The sequence below is a fragment of the Pseudorasbora parva genome, chromosome 6 (genome assembly GCF_024679245.1).
Source record: "Pseudorasbora parva isolate DD20220531a chromosome 6, ASM2467924v1, whole genome shotgun sequence".
NCBI lineage: Eukaryota > Metazoa > Chordata > Actinopteri > Cypriniformes > Gobionidae > Pseudorasbora > Pseudorasbora parva.
In genome coordinates, this window is record NC_090177.1 from 40,660,211 (window position 1) to 40,678,751 (window position 18,541).

The following is an 18,541-nucleotide window of genomic DNA, read 5'->3' on the forward strand; positions in this document are numbered from 1 at the left end:
CTTCCCGACCAATGCTAGGAAGACTATTCCACAATTTAGGAGCTAAATAGGAAAATGATCGACCGCCTGCAGTTGATTTAGATATTCTAGGTATTATCAACTGGCCAGAGTTTTGAGACCGCAATCGACGTGATGGGGTATAATGCGTTAAGAGCTCGCTTAAGTACCGGGGAGCTAAACTATTTAGTGCTTTGTAAGTAATAAGCAAGATTTTAAAATGTATGCGATGTTTAATAGGGAGCCAGTGCAGTGTTGACAGAACTGGACTAATATGATCATACTTCCTGGTTCTAGTAAGAACTCTAGCTGCTGCATTTTGGACTAGCTGGAGTTTGTTTATTAAGCGAGCAGGGCAACCACCCAGTAGAGCATTACAATAATCTAGCCTTGAGCTCATGAACGCATGTACTAACTGTTCAGCATTTTGCATTGAAAGCATGTGCCGTAATTTAGATATATTTTTAAGATGATAGAATGCGGTTTTACAGATGCTAGAAACGTGGCTTTCAAATGAAAGATTGGTATCAAAGAGCACACCCAGGTTCCTTTCCAAAACAATGTAGCCAACTGCACAGTCACGCGACCCCGGTGAGAACGTCATGACAGTTACTGATGTGAGACGGATTTTTATGGTTAATTTTATATATATATATATTTATCTAAAATTAATTTACAATTTTATTAATCCGCTCATATGTTTAACCCTTTCACACGCAAATGTAAAACTTTCTGGCTGACCCCCCAGCGTGAGTTTTTCAAAGCGACCGTTATTAATGTGTCACTTTATGGTTTCCATGGTGACGCGTCATTGCTTGTCATGTGACACACCGCAGCAACAACAGAGCTGAATGAATGATTATCTGCTTTTATGTCATTTTTCCTTTTTTATTCAAAATATTCACAAATTTGTTAGATATGGCATACAATATCTGATATTCCGATTGTCAAATATATACAAGTGGAAGTGTTTTGTTGTTTAAACACCTTAACGATCGCGTTAGTTGAGCTGTATGCACGATGGGTGCCGCCATCGCCGCCGCAGGCGCAGTTCAGAAAATCGGATCTGTTGGATTTACAAGACGTGAATTCATCCACTTCTCCCAAAATACATAAAAGTAAGTGGCAGGTGAACTGGGAGAAGAATAGAGTAAACTTTAAAGTTACTGACACAATGTGTATCTGATATGAATAAAACTAATTATAATGGAAAGGATTATTATTGCCTCTTCATTTTTCATCATTGTGTATTTTACAAACTCTAAATATATAGTTTTTTTAGTACGTATATGTATGAAACCCAAACTAAACATTATGTGGCTGAAAACACTGAAATGTTGTGATATATGACAGCTCTGAGCGCGCCTGTCTCTGCCTCAGTGCAAGCCAACGCGAAAGCACATTTGAATTTACATTTGAATGAACGTGATGCACTGACCGTTCTAATCACATGTGTGAATGTGTGATCGTACGTGCGAAAGGGATACAAAGAAGAAGAATGTATTTATATAAATTCAAATATATTTCATATATGAAATTTCAGAATTTTTTTTTTTAGCCTACGTAATTTTTTGGCGGCACCCCTGACACAGTCAGGGGGCACCCCAGTGTGCCGCGGCACCCACTTTGAGAAAGGCTGATCTAAACCATGCCCGGGTGTGCTTGAGCCCCAGAGTCTGGTCCGTTTGATTAGTGTGATCATCACAAGTTGCTCCGGCACCGGAACACTTTTTACTTTAGTGTGAACACACCTTTTACTTTAGTGTGAACACACCTTTTACTTTAGTGTGAACACACCTTTTACTTTAGTGTGAACACACCTTTTACTTTAGTGTGAACACACCTTTTACTTTAGTGTGAACACACCTTTTACTTTAGTATTGGTGCAAAAGTACTAATGTGGAAATAGATCACTCATGTCTCTTATGTGAGGAACAATGGGCTCTGGTAGTTTTCCTCTTGTCTGTGGGTGGGCAATAGTGGCGGTTTTATGCCCAAGAAGTGTCTGCCTCTGTGTATACTGTCATCAGCCCACCTCTTGGCTTATTTTTGGAAAAAACTCCCTCCTATGACACAATGAAACACTTTGTTCTGGAAAAGCGTGGAAGAATATCCCTTTGACCTTTACCCATGCTAAATGTGCGTTTGTGAAAGAGGTTTTCTTCAGCCGTTATATCTTGTTTACCACTTTCGTCCGTCCACAGGTGCAAAAAATGGAGCGTGCCTATTGAGAAGATCTACAACAAAACACAGCGAGAAAAGTTTGCCTGGGCTATCGACATGGCAGATGAGGACTTTGAGTTTTAGAGTTTTATATTGTTGCTGTTTTGATTCATTGTTTAGGTTTATCACGACTGAATCAGCTTTTTGATTGTGATTTGATCAATGAAGGATAGATGAAGGTTAAACATTAGTTCGGTGGGTATTATTGTTATTATTTGAAAACAAAAGAGAGCCTAATACTGAGCCTTGCTGAACACCACACCTTTATTCAAGATAGGCTGCCAAAGTTTCATACCATGCATTCAGTCTTAGCATCCTTTGGTTTCAGCTAGGGATGCACGATATTGGATTTTTGCCGATATCCGATATGCCGATATTTTTCAGCTCATTTAGGCCGATGCCGATACCGATGCCGATATATGTTTATTTTTTCCCTTTGTTTGGAAACAACACCATTTTGAGCAAAAACTATTTTTTTTCATTCTGGTTTCAGATTTCTGAGGTATCCTTACTAAAAGGATTCTTGTTGAAGATAAATAAATGTTAATAAAGTTCTTTTTATGATAAGAGTATATTAAAAGCTCTGAAAATAACAATAATAAAGTCAGTAATTTTTCACCCCAGATGCAGCTGTAACCTAAATATTGTATTTTTGGATTTAACGTTTGTGCACATGAAGTGGGGGTGGCATGACATCCATTGATGCTGTCTTTTAATTCTACAATTATTGTAGAGCTCCTTGGATTATTTTTCATCATCCATTTCGTAAAATTTTATTACAGATTGTGATTTATGACATCATTACTGATTTGTTTATTCAGAACAAGAAGTAACTTCAATTTATTTGTGTATTCTACTTTTCATTGTATTAGTGTAACAACAACGCACCCACTACATGTATAAATATATAGCGGTCTGGCGGGAGGGCACTAGGACCTGGAGGAGCTTCTGCTGCTGTGGAGGCTGCCTCACGCGCTAGAGAGTGGGACTGGGGAGACGCGATTGGGCTTGTTTTGGGCTAGTTTTGTTGTGAAAACGTGGCAAATCTGCTGCTGACGGTCACGTCCTTCTGTACGTGCATTCAGAAATTCAAGGCAGCATTTAAAAACAGTCAATATAAATCACTGTACATGCAATGTATTTTCTTGTTTTCACTTGAAGAATGACTGCAGTGCTGACATGGTCTTATCGCTGTAGCACTCCTTGCACACGTGAGTTATTGCAGGCGCAGATCAACACGTTATCATATCGGCAAGGCATATCGGCATAATGTTTTCATATCGACCGATGCCGATTTTTATATTTTAAGCGTTTATCGGCCGATTCCGATGTCGTGCCGATAATATCGTGCATCCCTAGTTTCAGCCTTCAGATATATTGATGAGTTGTATATTTTAATAGAATTTTTAATAGTCCTTAAGTGAAATATGAAACGCATAATGAAAAATCATGTAAATAGATGTTTTAGCTCGCATATATAAAGAAAAACAGTCAGAACATGAATGTCATGATAAGGCAATGCAACCAAACGTGAATGTCTGTCTTTGTTGTTTTGAATTTAGTGTTAATATTTCAATCAGGGATGTACATTTCGTTTTTTAATGTGTGTAATGAGCTGTATTTTACCGAAAGAATGTTGCTTTACATTGCAGTGATTATTCCTGTGTAGCCTGATTAGCATTGTCCGTCATTTTTATTATGTAATTTCATTTAATCTGTAATAGATATATTAAGCTTCTATAAAATATATAAAGCTTTTTTATTCCATAAATTATACAGAAAAAGCCCATGATACGCACTGTCAATGGATAATGTGTGGCACTTTGATGTGTTTATAGAAATCAGTTTTTTGGTAATAAAAAGTCTTGTAAAACCTTGCTTACAGTCTTTAAGGAGATCATAAATATGAGAAGCAGTCTTTTTGTCTTTTTAAAGGGACAGTATGATATATTTGTGGATTAAAATATCCAAATTCACTAGAACAATGTTTTTTTATTTTGTTGATTTGTACGCTAACATTGCCATGACATGTTTTCAGGAATATTTAAATATAAATAAGCAATTTTAAGGGCAGTGCATCGCCTATCGACATACCCACGTTATCCTCGATTTCAGTTTTATTTTGTAGAAACCACCAAATACACTTTCATTTATGATGTGTTTTAGACAGCAACTGTTTGGAGACATTCATCGACAGACACAAATCATCAGTATATGGAGTTGATTATTCATGCTTTCATTTCTTCACGTTTAGATTATTGTAATTCTCTGTTTACTTGCTTTAACAAATCCTCCCTTAGTCGTCTCCAAAGGGTGCACAATGCTGCATCCAGGCTTTTAACAGGAACCAACAGAAGGGCACACATCACTCCAATTTTATTTACATTACATTGGCTTCCTGTTAAATACAGAATTGATTATAACATTTTAGTTCTAACTTTCAGAGCACTACATAGTCAGACCCCCCAATATATCACAGACCTGCTGTCACCGTACTCTTCCACTCGCACTCTTCGTTCTTCAGGCCAAACTTTTCTGAGTGTCCCCAAAACTCATCTCAAAACTTGGAAAGATCGGTCGTTTCAGGCAATTGCCCCTAAATTATGAAACGCTCTCCTCCCCACGTTGCGTGTTCTGTTGATTGATCTGTTGATTATTTTAAAAAGCAGCTGAAGACACTTATTTAGACAAGCTTTTAGGTAATTGTGGTCTTGATGATGATTTTTTTGTTGTGGTTTTAAACTGTTTATTTAATTATATGTACTTTGTAAAGCACCTTGTGATTGTATCTGTGATAGGTGCTATATAAATAAAGGTTTCTTACTTATATACTCCGATCAGATATTACATTAGGTAAACAGCAGGTTAGTGAATAACACTGGTTATCTCTTCATCACGGCACCTGTTAGTGGGTGGGATATATTAGGCAGCAAGTGAACATTTTATCCTCAAAGTTGATGTGTTAGGAGCAGGAAAAATGGGCAAGCGTAAGGATTTGAGCGAGTTTGACAAGGGCCAAATTGTGACGGCTAGACGACTGGGTCAGAGCATCTCCAAAACTGCAGCTCTTGTGGGCTGTTCCCGGTCTGCAGTGGTCAGTCTCTATCAAAAGTGCTCCAAGAGGAACAGTGGAGAACCGGCCACAGGGTCATGGCCGGCCAAGGCTCATTGATGCACGTGAGGAGCGAAGGCTGGCCCGTGTGGTCCGATCAAACAGACGAGCTACTGGAGCTCAAACTGCTCCAGAAGTTAATGCTGGATCTGATAGAAAGCTGTCAGAATACACAGAGCATCGCAGTTTGTTGCAAGTGGTACTCCATGCAGAGTCAAATGACATCCAGATCCTCCTCTCTGGAGCTCCACACTTTTAGGGATCTAGTGGAGTCCATGCCTCAACGGGTCAGGGCTGTTTTTGCAGAAAAAGGGCACCAACAAAACATTAGGACGTAAAGTGCATATTTACATTTACATTTATGCATTTGGCAGACGCTTTTATCCAAAGTGACTTACATTGCATTCAAGGTACACATTTTACATTTTTGTCAGTTCTTGCTTTCCCTGGGAATCGAACCCATGACCTTGGTGTTGCTAGCGCCATGCTCTACTGTTTGAGCTACAGGAAAGATGTCATATGTCCTACAATGGGCCAACTATGGCACATATGGCTCAGTTCTGGCAGCAGCAAAGGTCACATCTTGGCTATACACAGCAAGCCACAACTTACACTAAAACCGACTTGATGTTTGTGGGTCCAGATACAGTCCATATGACCTTTGCCACTGCCAGAACAGAGCCATATGTGCCATAGTCTGCCATCTGGGTAGAGGTCAGGTATCTTTGTAAATGTTATATGCAAGATTAATAACACCATAACACACCATCCTCATTTTTCTCTAATTTATTGGGCAATAAAAAATGGATTCCTTTGGAAGCTTGATAAACTTGAATGTTGATTTAGCTTCACATTAGTAAGACATTGGTTTGCACAGTCCATTTGTTAAGGTCATTCAGTGTAATTATTGACAGTGTAATCGTATATCAACTCTAGATGAACCAAGTTTAAGATTGATTTATAAATCCGTTGATGCATATAGGCGTTGTTTACAGTACCGTCACCATTTATGACACAGCGAAATACACATGTAAAGCCAGAATGGAACCGAAATTGGGTCTTTCAATGCAGGAAATTGAACTGAATTAAAATACAAGATGCTCAAAGAGGTTATTTTGCTGACAATATTTGAGGAATATAGCCAAAAGGACATATTTATATATCGCTGTATAATAACTTTAGCTCAACTTCAGTTTTTTCTTGTTGCTCATTTATTTAGCACTAAACCTAGAATAGAGGTTTCCAGGTCGCATCGTTCGTGTCTTGTGCAGCGAATGCGATCTGCACCTGCGGCTTTGGTTTATAACCTCTTCCTATGAGGGAATTGTGCAGTTGCATGTGTTTGTGTCTGTGACATTATGCTGCTCGCCAGTTTTGATTTGCAGAACATGTTCTGTGAGAAAACTACAAAAAAATAAGGTTATGGTTTTAAAAGAGTTTCAGAATCAGAAATCAGAAAATCCATTGACCCAAGTAAAACGTCGCAATTTCACATGGTTTTAATGAAAAATGTTCACTCACCAGCCAATTTGCAACTAAATGTTAAAGTTAGCAGCCATTCAGAACTTCTGCTAGCCAAAACATAAACAATAAAACCGCTTCTTAAATTTGATTGTATTCCAACTGGTGGATTTTATGAACCCATGAAATAATACTGCATATAAAATATCAATCAAAATTAAAAATAAATTAAAGTTGTGAAGAACTTGACAAATTGTCAAGTCCCCATCAAGTTTTCTGAACTCTAATATGAAACAATATTTATATATTTCTAAATTAGCCATTTAGATTAGCCATTAAATTAGCAAATTTACTCATCCTCTTCGACAAAAACACCTAACAAAGAAACATCTATTTTGTGCAAAACCATTGAATTCATGCGGACCCTGTGACGTCAGTGTACTTTCTCGCCGCCATTTTTGTGTCCGGTCACAGGCAGCTGCGCGACCCTATGGCGCGACCTGTCTGGGACACAGCAGCCACAACTACCATAGAAAGCTCAACGAAACACTCCCAGAAGGTTCACAACAAGATTACAATATGCCAGGGATATGTTGTGCAGTTAGCTCTAACAACAGTCCTCTGAGAAACACTGAACTACAACTATATTCGATACCAAAGGAGTTATATGTGTGTTGACATCTTAAACATGCCCTAAAATCACATGACTTAGACGTTAGTGACATACAGTAATTTCCTTAGAGTGAAAGCATTCCCATGAAAAAAGTATTAGTCAGTCACTCTTTTCCTCATTTTTGGAACGCTAAACTTAGTGTAAATTGTAACCTGTCCTTCTTGGTGTGTCAGCTTGCACATGAAAAGATGTTTTGTGTGTGTGTGTGTGTGTGTAAATAGGTTTAATCAGAAAAATGTATCCTAAATGTTAGGTACTCTTCTAAAATAGCTCCCTCAAAATGATTGTTTAATTGTAAATATATTTAATAGTGCACAGGCTTTCAATTCAAGTCATCAGATTCATAAAGTCAAACCAACCTCATTTCAGTTTCATTTCAAACCCTGGTTTGATATATGTAATATGTTAATAAATAAAGAGTACTGCACTTCATGTCTTGTATTCTGACTAGATAAATACAATTGCTTAATAATGTACTTTCCTAAGATGATAACTAATCAATGTGTAATGAGATTGTGTGACAACAATGCATTATACTATACTTGAAACATTATATGCATAGCTTAATTTCATGTGTTCTGACTGTACAGGAGCCTAGTATTCCTCTCTGCACAGAAAATGTATTCTATTGGTTCTATACTGTAATAAAAGCTATGTCAATTTGCACTGCATTTTTTATATAATTTATTGTTGGGGAAAATACAATGAGATGGCTTGAAAAACAAAACATAAATCATAATTTCCCAGTTGTATGTTTATTGTCTTTGCGTTACATCAGTGAGCATTTTTCACTCTGCACATGTTAGCATAAGCACATAGCAGCATTCACAGGACTGCTCACGCTGAATTAAAGCCACAGTGCATAGGTCTTGATCAAAATGGGCCCGATTAACATGAAAAATAACACATTCATGCAGTGAAGTGTTCCGTGTGCTTCACAGTGACATCCAGCTCTGTGAAAAAATAAAATAAAATACACGAAAACACATCACTGGCAGTTTTTGCCCACACTTCAAAGGCCTGTTTAAATGATTAAAACTAGAGGCATATCTTCACTTTAAGGTTACTTTTATCATGTCAACTATACATCATGATATATGCATGTGTGTTTGGGACAGAGAGGAACACGGCTGCATACTCAGAAGGTATGCTGCCCATCATAATTCAAACCACGAGATAGACAGGGGTCACAGGAGAACACCGGAAAAGGTGACAATGGACGATATTTGTCTGTATTTGCACTAAACAAGCCACATTTCGGCTGACAAACGCGGCCAGTGCGCTACTCCCGTTCTCATACACACAGCTTCTGCTTACTGCTTATTGCTTGCACATGCAGTGTGAATTTTTGGCGTAAGGATTTTCCTGTAATATAAATTACTTCTATGAGTCCATTTGGACTTTCTGCGAGAGAGCGCCCTCTGGCTTTGAGTATGAATGAATATGAAATACAGATATATACTGAAGCGATTCTATAATTGCAGATACATTTTGCATTTCAAAAAGTCAAAAAGGGGGAAAAAAAATTCACTAACAGAAATTGTTTCCATTATCTTATTGATCCCCCCCCCCCCCCCCACACACACACGAACACACTTTTAACGAAAAAGTTCTTTATTGTTTGTCAACACTGTTACTGACAATTTAGGCTATGTGTAGAAATAACATTGGTAAGTTTGATGGGAACAGGATTGACAATTTTTTACTTTTTAGCCAAAAACTCTACTTGCTTTAAGAGCATTGCTTATGCTAATGAAATCATGATTAAAATGATTAATGATTTAAAATGACTTAAAACAACCCACTGTGTGGTCAGTGATCAATTCTGTTTTCCAACAAACGGTAAATATTTTGACATTTTACAAAATAACTCTTGGTGTAAGAACTTTTTAGATAAGACTATTTTCTCAGAGAGCACATACACCTTTCGGCGCTTCAGATCTTATCAGTGAGGCAAAGTGACATCATTTCCTGTATCCTACATAGTTGTGAGAGACCACCAATTTAAAGGCAAAGTATGTGGGATGGTAACAGAGTTGACGCAAGATTTATGGACACACATTTTTATTAGATAAAAGTTATTTTAAACAATTCAATGTTGTAGAATTAGGAAAATTACTATTTGGGGGTTTTATAAATAAAATAAATAAAATATTACTACAAACCCGATTTCAAAAAAAGTTGGTACACTGTACAAATTGTAAATAAAAAAGGAATGCAATCATTTACAAATATATAGAATAGTTTCAGTTTCAGTTTATTAGAGGATAACCCCTTGAGATGAAACATCTTGTTTTCGAGGGGGTCCTCAAAATAACATCAGACAATTACATACACACATACAAAAACTCTTCCACACAATCAACCGCCCCAATCAGTCCCCCCTCTGACCACAACATATTCATATAAACAGCATAAAGTAATTTCAAAAACAAAATATTACAGGAGAGAACCATATTTGAGAGCACCGTTTTTGATAAAGTCACCAGGACAAAAAGATAGATACATAAAAAGTATATATATATATAATTTTTTATTTTTTATGTATACTTTTTATATATACATAAAAAGTATACATATATATATATATATATATATATATATATATATATATATATATATATATATATATATATATATATATATATATATATATATATATTTTATATATATTTTTTTTTTTTTTTTTTTTATGTATACTTTTTATGTATCTATCTTTTTGTCCTGGTGACTTTATCAAAAACGGTGCTCTCAAATATGGTTCTCTCCTGTAATATTTTGTTTTTGAAATTACTTTATGCTGTTTATATGAATATGTTGTGGTCAGAGGGGGGACTGATATAATATATATATATAAAATAGATAACATCAAATGTTGAAAGTGGGACATTTTTAAATGTCATGACAAATATTGCCTCATTTTGGATTTCATGAGAGCTACACATTCCAAAAAAAAAAAATGGGACAGGTAGCAATAAGAGGCCGGAAAAGTTAAATGTACATATCAGGAACAGCTGGATGACCAATTGGCAACTTATTAGGTCAGTTGGAAATATAAATGTGTATAAAAAGAGCCTCTCAGAGAGTGTCTCTCAGACGTCAAGATGGGCAGAGGATCACCAATTCCCCCAATGCTGCGGCGAAAAATAGTGAAGTAATATCAGAAAGGAATTTCTTAGAGAGAAACATTTGCAAAGAGTTTGAAGTTATCATCATCTCCTGTGCATAATATCATCCAAAGATTCAGAGAATCTGGAACAATCTCTGTGCGTAAGGGTCAAGGCCAGAAAACCAGACTGGATGCCCGTGATCTTCAGGCCCTTAGACGGCACTGCATCACATACAGGAATGATACTGTGATGGAGATCACAACATGGGCTCAGGAATACTTATCTAAACATGATCCAGAAGCGCAGGTGTTTTCTCTGGGCCAAGGCTCGTTTAAAATAGACTGGCAAAGTGGAAAAACTGCTCTGTGGTCAGATGAATCAAAAATTTTTGGAAAACTAGGACGGCATGCCTTCCGGACTAAAGAGGACAAGGACAACCCAAGCTGTTATCAGCGCTCAGTTCAGAAGCGTCATCTCTGATGGTATGGGGTTGCATGAGTGTGTGTGGCATGGGCAGCTTACACATCTGGAAAGGCACCATCAATGCTGAAAGGTATATCCAAGTTCTAGAACAACATTTGCTCCCATCCAGATGTCGTCTCTTTCAGGGAAGACCTTGCGTTTTCCACCATGACAATGCCAGACCACATACTGCATCAGTTACAGCATCATGGCTGAGCAGAAGAAGGAACCGGGTACTGAAATGGCCAGCCTGCAGTCCAGATCTTTCACCCATAGAAAACATTTGGGGCATCATAAAGAGGAAGATGCGACAAAGAAGACCTAACAGAGTCCTGCACGGGTCTAATTTTGTAAATCCACACCCGCCCGTACCCACGGTGCGTTAAACCGCATCCGACCCGTTTTCGGACATGGAGCTCTAAGTAAAGTCCGCAGCCGACCTGACCCGCTTAAAATAGAACCGACACCCGACCCGCACCCGAAATAAAATCAGTTAGCATATAACATTATATAGGCCTACACCATTTATTGCCAGGTCGTACAAAAGTAATTACTGCACCGCGCCACGTCTTTAAAATTCAAACACATTATTTTCAAATTCAATTTTCAATTTTCAGAAGTGGATTCAAAACTGAGCTTGCGCGTATATAATGTCCGGCGCTGAGCGTTGAGTCCAGTTTGCGACCCCTTGAAGCCTTGTGTGATATTTTGAAAGTGAGAGAATCCTGGGAAGGCGCGCAGTGGCGCGAGCACAAATAACCTAATATTGTTTTGAAATTATTTTATTAACTTAAAATACAGGCAAGACATATTTTTGTAGATGTGTTCCTAAAAATATGCATATATTTTTATGTTGACACGTGACTGTTTTAAACCTGTGTTAGACCCGTGTTTCCCCATTGTCCGACCCAACCCGCACCCGTATCCGACACAGTTGGATGTTTTTCACCCGTTTCAGCTAGATTTGCGGGTCGACCCGTTGGGCACCCTCGGGTACCCGAACCCGTGCAGGACTCTGAGACCTAAGACAGTTGAGCAACTAGAAGCCTGTATTAGACAAGAATGGGACAGCATTCCTATTCCTAAACTTGAGCAGCTTGTCTCCTCAGTCCCCAGACGTTTGCAGTCTGTTATAAAAAGAAGAGAGGATGCCACACAGTGGTGAACATGGCTTTGTCCCATCTTTTTTTTTAGATGTGTTGATGCCATGAAATTTAAATTCAACTTATTTTACCCTTAAAATTATACAATTTCTCAGTTTAAACATCTGATATGTCATACACAGTGCGCACTGCGCAGTAGGGTCAGCGCACTAGTGTTCGCGCAGCGGTCGTGAAAGAGCGGCGCTGTGTCTTTAAGAGGCCGTGCGCTCTCGGTGTGCTAGGGATCGGCTGATGGGGGAAGGGCTGTCGACTCGCTCATCAACTCATGGCGGAGAGCAGATCTCACACTCGGCTCGATCACACCGTCGCGGCCGCCGCTCAGATCCGCCAAACCCGCGTCTGATCTCGGCCAGAGGACGACATGAGCGCTGCTGAGATTGCGGACAGACTGGACGTTGTGTTTCTGCTTTTCTCGAGAGCCAGAGAGCCAGCCGCATCCATACACGGTAGGACAAAACAAACCTGTTATTATTATTATCATCACCATCATCTAATTCTTCTTCATTAGAAACAACATAGATGCTCCGATCTGATTTTTCTGTCAAAACAACTTCAGAATGTACAGTTTTTGATATGGATATTAATAGAGAATCAGTGATTTTTTTGTTTGTTTGTTTGTATCGGTTGTATTAAAGTGGTTTTATTTAGGCTAACTAAATGGTGTCAGATCAACTCAACGTTACTCTCGAATCTAAAAAAATACTAGACGTAAGGTTGTGGAACACATTTGAAGGGGTAATGTTTTGCTGTTCATGCATATGCAATAATAATAAATCAATAATAATAGTACATGCACTTTTATGCACTGATTCGGCTGTGATTATTTCTATAGTCTGTAATGTATGTGTATATGACCAGCAGAATGGCTAGTATATCCCAACTTAAATGGACACATGTGGATGTATCATACAGCAGGCCTGTGTGTGTGTGTGTGTATGTGTGTGTGTGTGTGTGTTTTCATAACCGATGTATATAGTGCTTCTGCTACTATGATTCCATAATTCACGTTTTCTTCCTTATTTTGGTAACATTAGGTGTCCTCCTCAGGCACGGGAGGCTGTGAATTATTCTGAAAGGAACTGAAGAACAAACAGGGGAAATGGCTGCGACCGTGGGTTTCTCCTCCAATGGACCTGTAACATTACCCTGGACTCTAAGCGACACAGAGGTGAACAATCTCTACCGGGATCTGGAGCTGGGCACCGTACTGACCCTCTTTTACTCCAAAAAGTCTCAAAGACCCGAAAGAAGGACTTTCCAAGTCAAGCTTGAGACCAGGCAGATCATCTGGACCAGAGGAACGGATAAAATCGAGGGCGAAAGTAAGTTACGCCTTGTTTCTGGGTGTTTAACTCAGCGCTCCATAAATCAGTGCTCAGCATTATGGGTTCAGAAAAGGATACTTGGTGTGATGTTTGCATGTTTCACCACAGTTTTGGTCCCTACAGTCATTAGCTATTTATACCGAATATGATTTCCCTTTAAAGTGGTTGACGCCGTATTTAATGAAACCTAACGACTACATGAGCTACCAACGTTTCCTTCATGTCAAGACAATCTTCATTTGCTCTATTTTTAGTCTTCCTGGTGGAAAATGACAGTGATTTTGACTGGCACACATTATGGTTTCTGCATAGGCACTTATTTTGACCTTTGTGTCAAGTACAGTGTGGGTTAGCCTGGAGATGCGTCTTCGGCTCTTGGTTTTCGTTTGGTGGACAGAAGTGCTTTTGTTTTGGCCTGTGCTCTTTCGAACACATTTATCAGTAGTGCGCTGCTCGTCTGGGCTCTGATTGTAGGGCAGGCCCATCTGCGCTGCTGTTTTCCTGCGGCGGGATGTCTTACACACAGCTGCGCTTTGCTCCGGATGCACCAGCCACACTAAACAGAGAAAAAGAAACACCCAATGAGCCTCACCGTGGTGTGGTTGTGTGTGACTTTCTTAAATATGATGTTTAGTAGGGCCACTGTGTGTAAGGAGGACATGTTCTGTGTGCGAGATTGTCGAAGTAATCCATATTTTGGTGTGGATGGATTTAATTGACTTTAATTGTGTGTTATGAAGCATATGTTCACCTTCTTGGTGAGAACTTTCATCGTCACAGGAAATTTTGTACACAAACGTATTGAGTTCAGGCTAAAGACGGACCAGGGTTCCCTCGGTCATGGAAAAAAACTTCCAGCTCTGGAAAAAGTAGCATGCTTAAACATTACTTAAAAAAAAGAAGGAAATTAATGTTTTTTATGCTTCGCTCTAAGATATTGAATTGTTTTGATATCACGTGCAGCGAGTGAAGTCTCAACAAAGCTATTTAAAAAAGAAAATCCTTATGTCTTGATCATAAATTCATTGGTCAAAAGTAGTGATGCACCGAGAGGAATTTTTGGTAATTGGTAAACTGATCTGGAACCTGCTTTTCAGGGTGTCGTGTTCTCAGGTTACGAACTAAACTAGTCATAATAAAGTTCTTCTCTCGATATTTCAGCCATATTAATTTTACATATTTTGGTCACATTAGGGCCGTCCCAACTGTTAATATTACTGTTTTAACACAACATAGAAGCAGGGCTAATTTAATCCTGAAATTCACATTTCTTTTTTAAACTAATATTTTCACTGTATATCTTGTGAAGGGAGGTCCGGCTGTATGCATGGTATTTTTAATTGGGAAAAATAAGATTTTTCCAGACACCAGTTAATCACTACTAGTTTTGGTAACCTTTGTGACCGTTTCTATTGCTTTATTTTAAAGGCACAATATGTAAGATTTTTGGATAACAGTGCTAGATATTTTATTGACTTGTGTACTTGCATTATTATTTTATTACATTATCACAAATGTTTCCAAGAATGTTTAAATCCAGAGAAATAAGAAATTTTAAGTTAGGACATGGACCGTCTGTCGCATATCAATGACGTCATCCCCGCGGTTTTATTTTGTAGAAACCATTGAAACACCAAAGACGCTTTAATATATGATGCGTTTCATTAGACGTGAGCAATTGTTTGGATCATTCATCTTCAGTAAACTAATGATTGTTCTCCAGCTCAACACAGTTAGTCTTATTGTTTAAATCTGCCGTTCTTGATTTACCGCGAGTACCATGTTTAACCATGCCTAATATCCGAGCTCACTGTTTTTACATTAACTTCTAAATCTAGTTATAATAGTTGTTCTCCAATTTGTTGTTGAAATGAAATCATTTATACACAGCTGTCAAATCATGGCAGATTTATTTAAATATACATTAAATAAACAAGACCTCACTAACAGGTTAAGTAGAATATAATGACTATATAGGCTAATATAGTGAATATATAGGCTAATATAGTGAATATATAGGCTAATATAATGAATATATAGGCTAATATAGTGAATATATAGGCTAATATAGTGAATATATAGGCTAATATAATGAATATATAGGCTAATATAGTGAATATATAGGCTAATATAGTGCATATAGGTTAATATAATGAATATATAGGCTAACATAATGAATGTATAGGCTAACATAATGAACATATAGGCTAATATAGTGCATATAGGTTAATATAATGAATATAGGCTAATATAGTGCATATAGGTTAATATAATGAATATATAGGCTAATGTAGTGCATATAGGTTAATATAATGAATATATAGGCTAACATAATGAATGTATAGGCTAACATAATGAATGTATAGGCTAATATAATGAATGTATAGGCTAACATAATGAATGTATAGGCTAACATAATGAATGTATAGGCTAATATAGTGCATATATAGGGCTAATATAGTGCATATAGGCTAATATAATGAATATATAGGCTAATATAATGAATGTATAGGCTAATATAGTGCATATATAGGCTAATATAATGAATATATAGTGCATATATAGGCTAATATAATGAATATATAGGCTAATATAATGAATATATAGGCTAATATAATGAATGTATAGGCTAATATAATGAATGTATAGGCTAATATAGTGCATATATAGGCTAATACAATGAATATATAGTGCATATATAGGCTAATATAATGAATATATAGTGCATATATAGGCTAATATAATGAATATATAGTGCATATATAGGCTAATATAATGAATATATAGTGCATATATAGGCTAATATAATGAATATATGGTGCATATATAGGCTAATATAATGAATATATAGTGCATATATAGGCTAATATAATGAATATATAGGCTAATATAATGAATGTATAGGCTAATATAGTGCATATATAGGCTAATATAGTGCATATATAGGCTAATATAATGAATATATAGGCTAATATAATGAATGTATAGGCTAATATAGTGCATATATAGGGCTAATATAGTGCATATAGGCTAATATAATGAATATATAGGCTAATATAATGAATGTATAGGCTAATATAATGAATGTATAGGCTAATATAGTGCATATATAGGCTAATACAATGAATATATAGTGCATATATAGGCTAATATAATGAATATATAGTGCATATATAGGCTAATATAATGAATATATAGTGCATATATAGGCTAATATAATGAATATATAGGCTAATATAATGAATATATAGGCTAATATAATGAATATATAGGCTAATATAATGAATGTATAGGCTAATATAGTGAATGTATAGGCTAATATAGTGAATATATAGGGCTAATATAGTGCATATATAGGCTAATATAATGAATGTATAGGCTAATATAGTGCATATATTTAGCAGAGTTTGTTTCTCTGGTGAAGTAACAGCTGTGGACACTGAAGGACTTTTGAGGTAAATGTGATACTACCGGACATTGCAAGCTGTTGTCTTTCTGTAGTTGAAACACCGATTGAGCGATTACACGACATGAAACATTTCAGTAAGTTGTGTAATGTATCCTCAACATGCCTTAAAGGGGGGGTGAAACACTGAGTTTCAGTCAATCTCATGTCAATCTTGAGTACCTATAGAGTAGTATTGCATCCTTCATATCTCCGAAAAGTCTTTAGTTTTATTATATTTATAAAAGAAAGATAGGCTGTACTGAGTCTTTCCAGAAAAAAGGAGGCGTATAGTGACACCTATAGTGGTCAGCTAAACAAATGTATTTAAACACACACCATAGATCGCATGCTCCATTGATAAATTAACTAATGTTATACACGATCGTGTTGTTTACTGATGTTTACTCACGCGATGACAGCCGACAACAGACATTTGAAGCAGTTTTACTCACCGCCTGTTTCCAAAGCAGGACCGAACCTTTGTCGCTGGGACCGCTCCGTCAAAAACACACTTCTTTGGCAACTGTTGATTTCGTGAAGTCTTGACAGCAGTGACCGTGGAGATCCACTTTTGTGACGCGACTGAAGTGTGATGTTGTGACGCTTCCCGTCATTTCTGCGTTTCATGTTTATTCTTTAGGAAGAGATGATTGTGTTCGCTCGCGCGCCGCCGCTTGAACTGAAGCGCCTAGATCTCTCACGTCACATGTTCACAACATTTGAATTTTGTGATAAAATGGACTGATTACTAATTGTTTGTGTGGGAACTCGGATTGAAGTGTTTGCTCTTAAAACAAGCTGACTGGTAACATTCGGAACCGGTCAGTTCACATGGTACCAATACTTGTACCGTTACACTCCTACTTCGGGCTAAATGGTGGTTAAAACTGGTTAACTCTTTCCCCGCCAGTGTTTTTAAAAAAAGTTGCCAGCCAGCGCCAACATTTTTTGATAATTTTCACAAAAATGTAATCCAAGCATGCAATATATCAAAAGAAAGAACAAACCATCTAGCTTCATGCATTCCTTTTCAATCAACATTTTAAGTTTCAGAAAAAAGACTGTTTCCAGATCAGATTCAGAGATGATCAAACACAGATGGAGGAGTCCATCAACACCTCTAATGCTTCAGTCCTGTAGCTCCTCCTGGGTCCACATCTCATTCACTAACATTACGCAGTTCTGATTTATATGATGTCTAATGTTGATGATTGCATTATATAACACTCTAAAGCTTGGAACATACTCTGCAAGAACAAAGAAATTTGTTCATTTTCTCGAGGTGGCAAGAACAAGAACAAAGTTCGTCCTGGCCAGTACATTCATACTTCATGAGAAAAGCAGGTGCCGATCATCTGCGTTTCTCTGTATTAACCCCGCCTACTTTAAATTAGGGGTGCACCGATCCGATATTAGGATCGGATATCGGCTGCGATACTGACGACAAAGCTGGATCGGGGATCGGAAAAATGAACAGATCCACAGGCCGATCCAGGTGTTTTTTTGTTTTGTTTTTTTAATCGCAGCAGAACCCTACGTCATTCGTCAGCTTCACGTGTGTCGCGTG

General features: G+C 37.4%; 3 protein-coding genes across 7 annotated transcripts in view; 2 read left to right on the plus strand and 1 right to left on the minus strand.

Annotated features, from left to right (window-relative positions):
- top1b (DNA topoisomerase Ib) overlaps positions 1–2,543 on the plus strand; it is a 33,803-nt gene extending 31,260 nt beyond the window's left edge. For both annotated transcript variants that reach the window (XM_067446937.1, XM_067446938.1), the window contains exon 21: positions 2,202–2,543. In XM_067446937.1, coding sequence (XP_067303038.1) covers positions 2,202–2,304 — 103 coding nt within the window. In that variant the 3' untranslated portion in view covers positions 2,305–2,543. The remainder of the gene's footprint in view (positions 1–2,201) is intronic.
- LOC137079021 (glutathione hydrolase 7) overlaps positions 1–18,541 on the minus strand; it is a 209,213-nt gene that overhangs the window by 130,284 nt on the left and 60,388 nt on the right. The gene's annotated exons all lie outside the window — the stretch shown is intronic.
- The window catches only part of plcg1 (phospholipase C, gamma 1), a 69,873-nt gene continuing 63,734 nt past the window's right edge, over positions 12,403–18,541 (plus strand). For all 4 annotated transcript variants that reach the window (XM_067446941.1, XM_067446942.1, XM_067446939.1 and 1 more), the window contains exons 1-2: positions 12,403–12,647; positions 13,236–13,523. In XM_067446941.1, the coding sequence (XP_067303042.1) occupies positions 13,301–13,523 (223 nt within the window). In that variant the 5' untranslated portion in view covers positions 12,403–12,647; positions 13,236–13,300. The remainder of the gene's footprint in view (positions 12,648–13,235; positions 13,524–18,541) is intronic.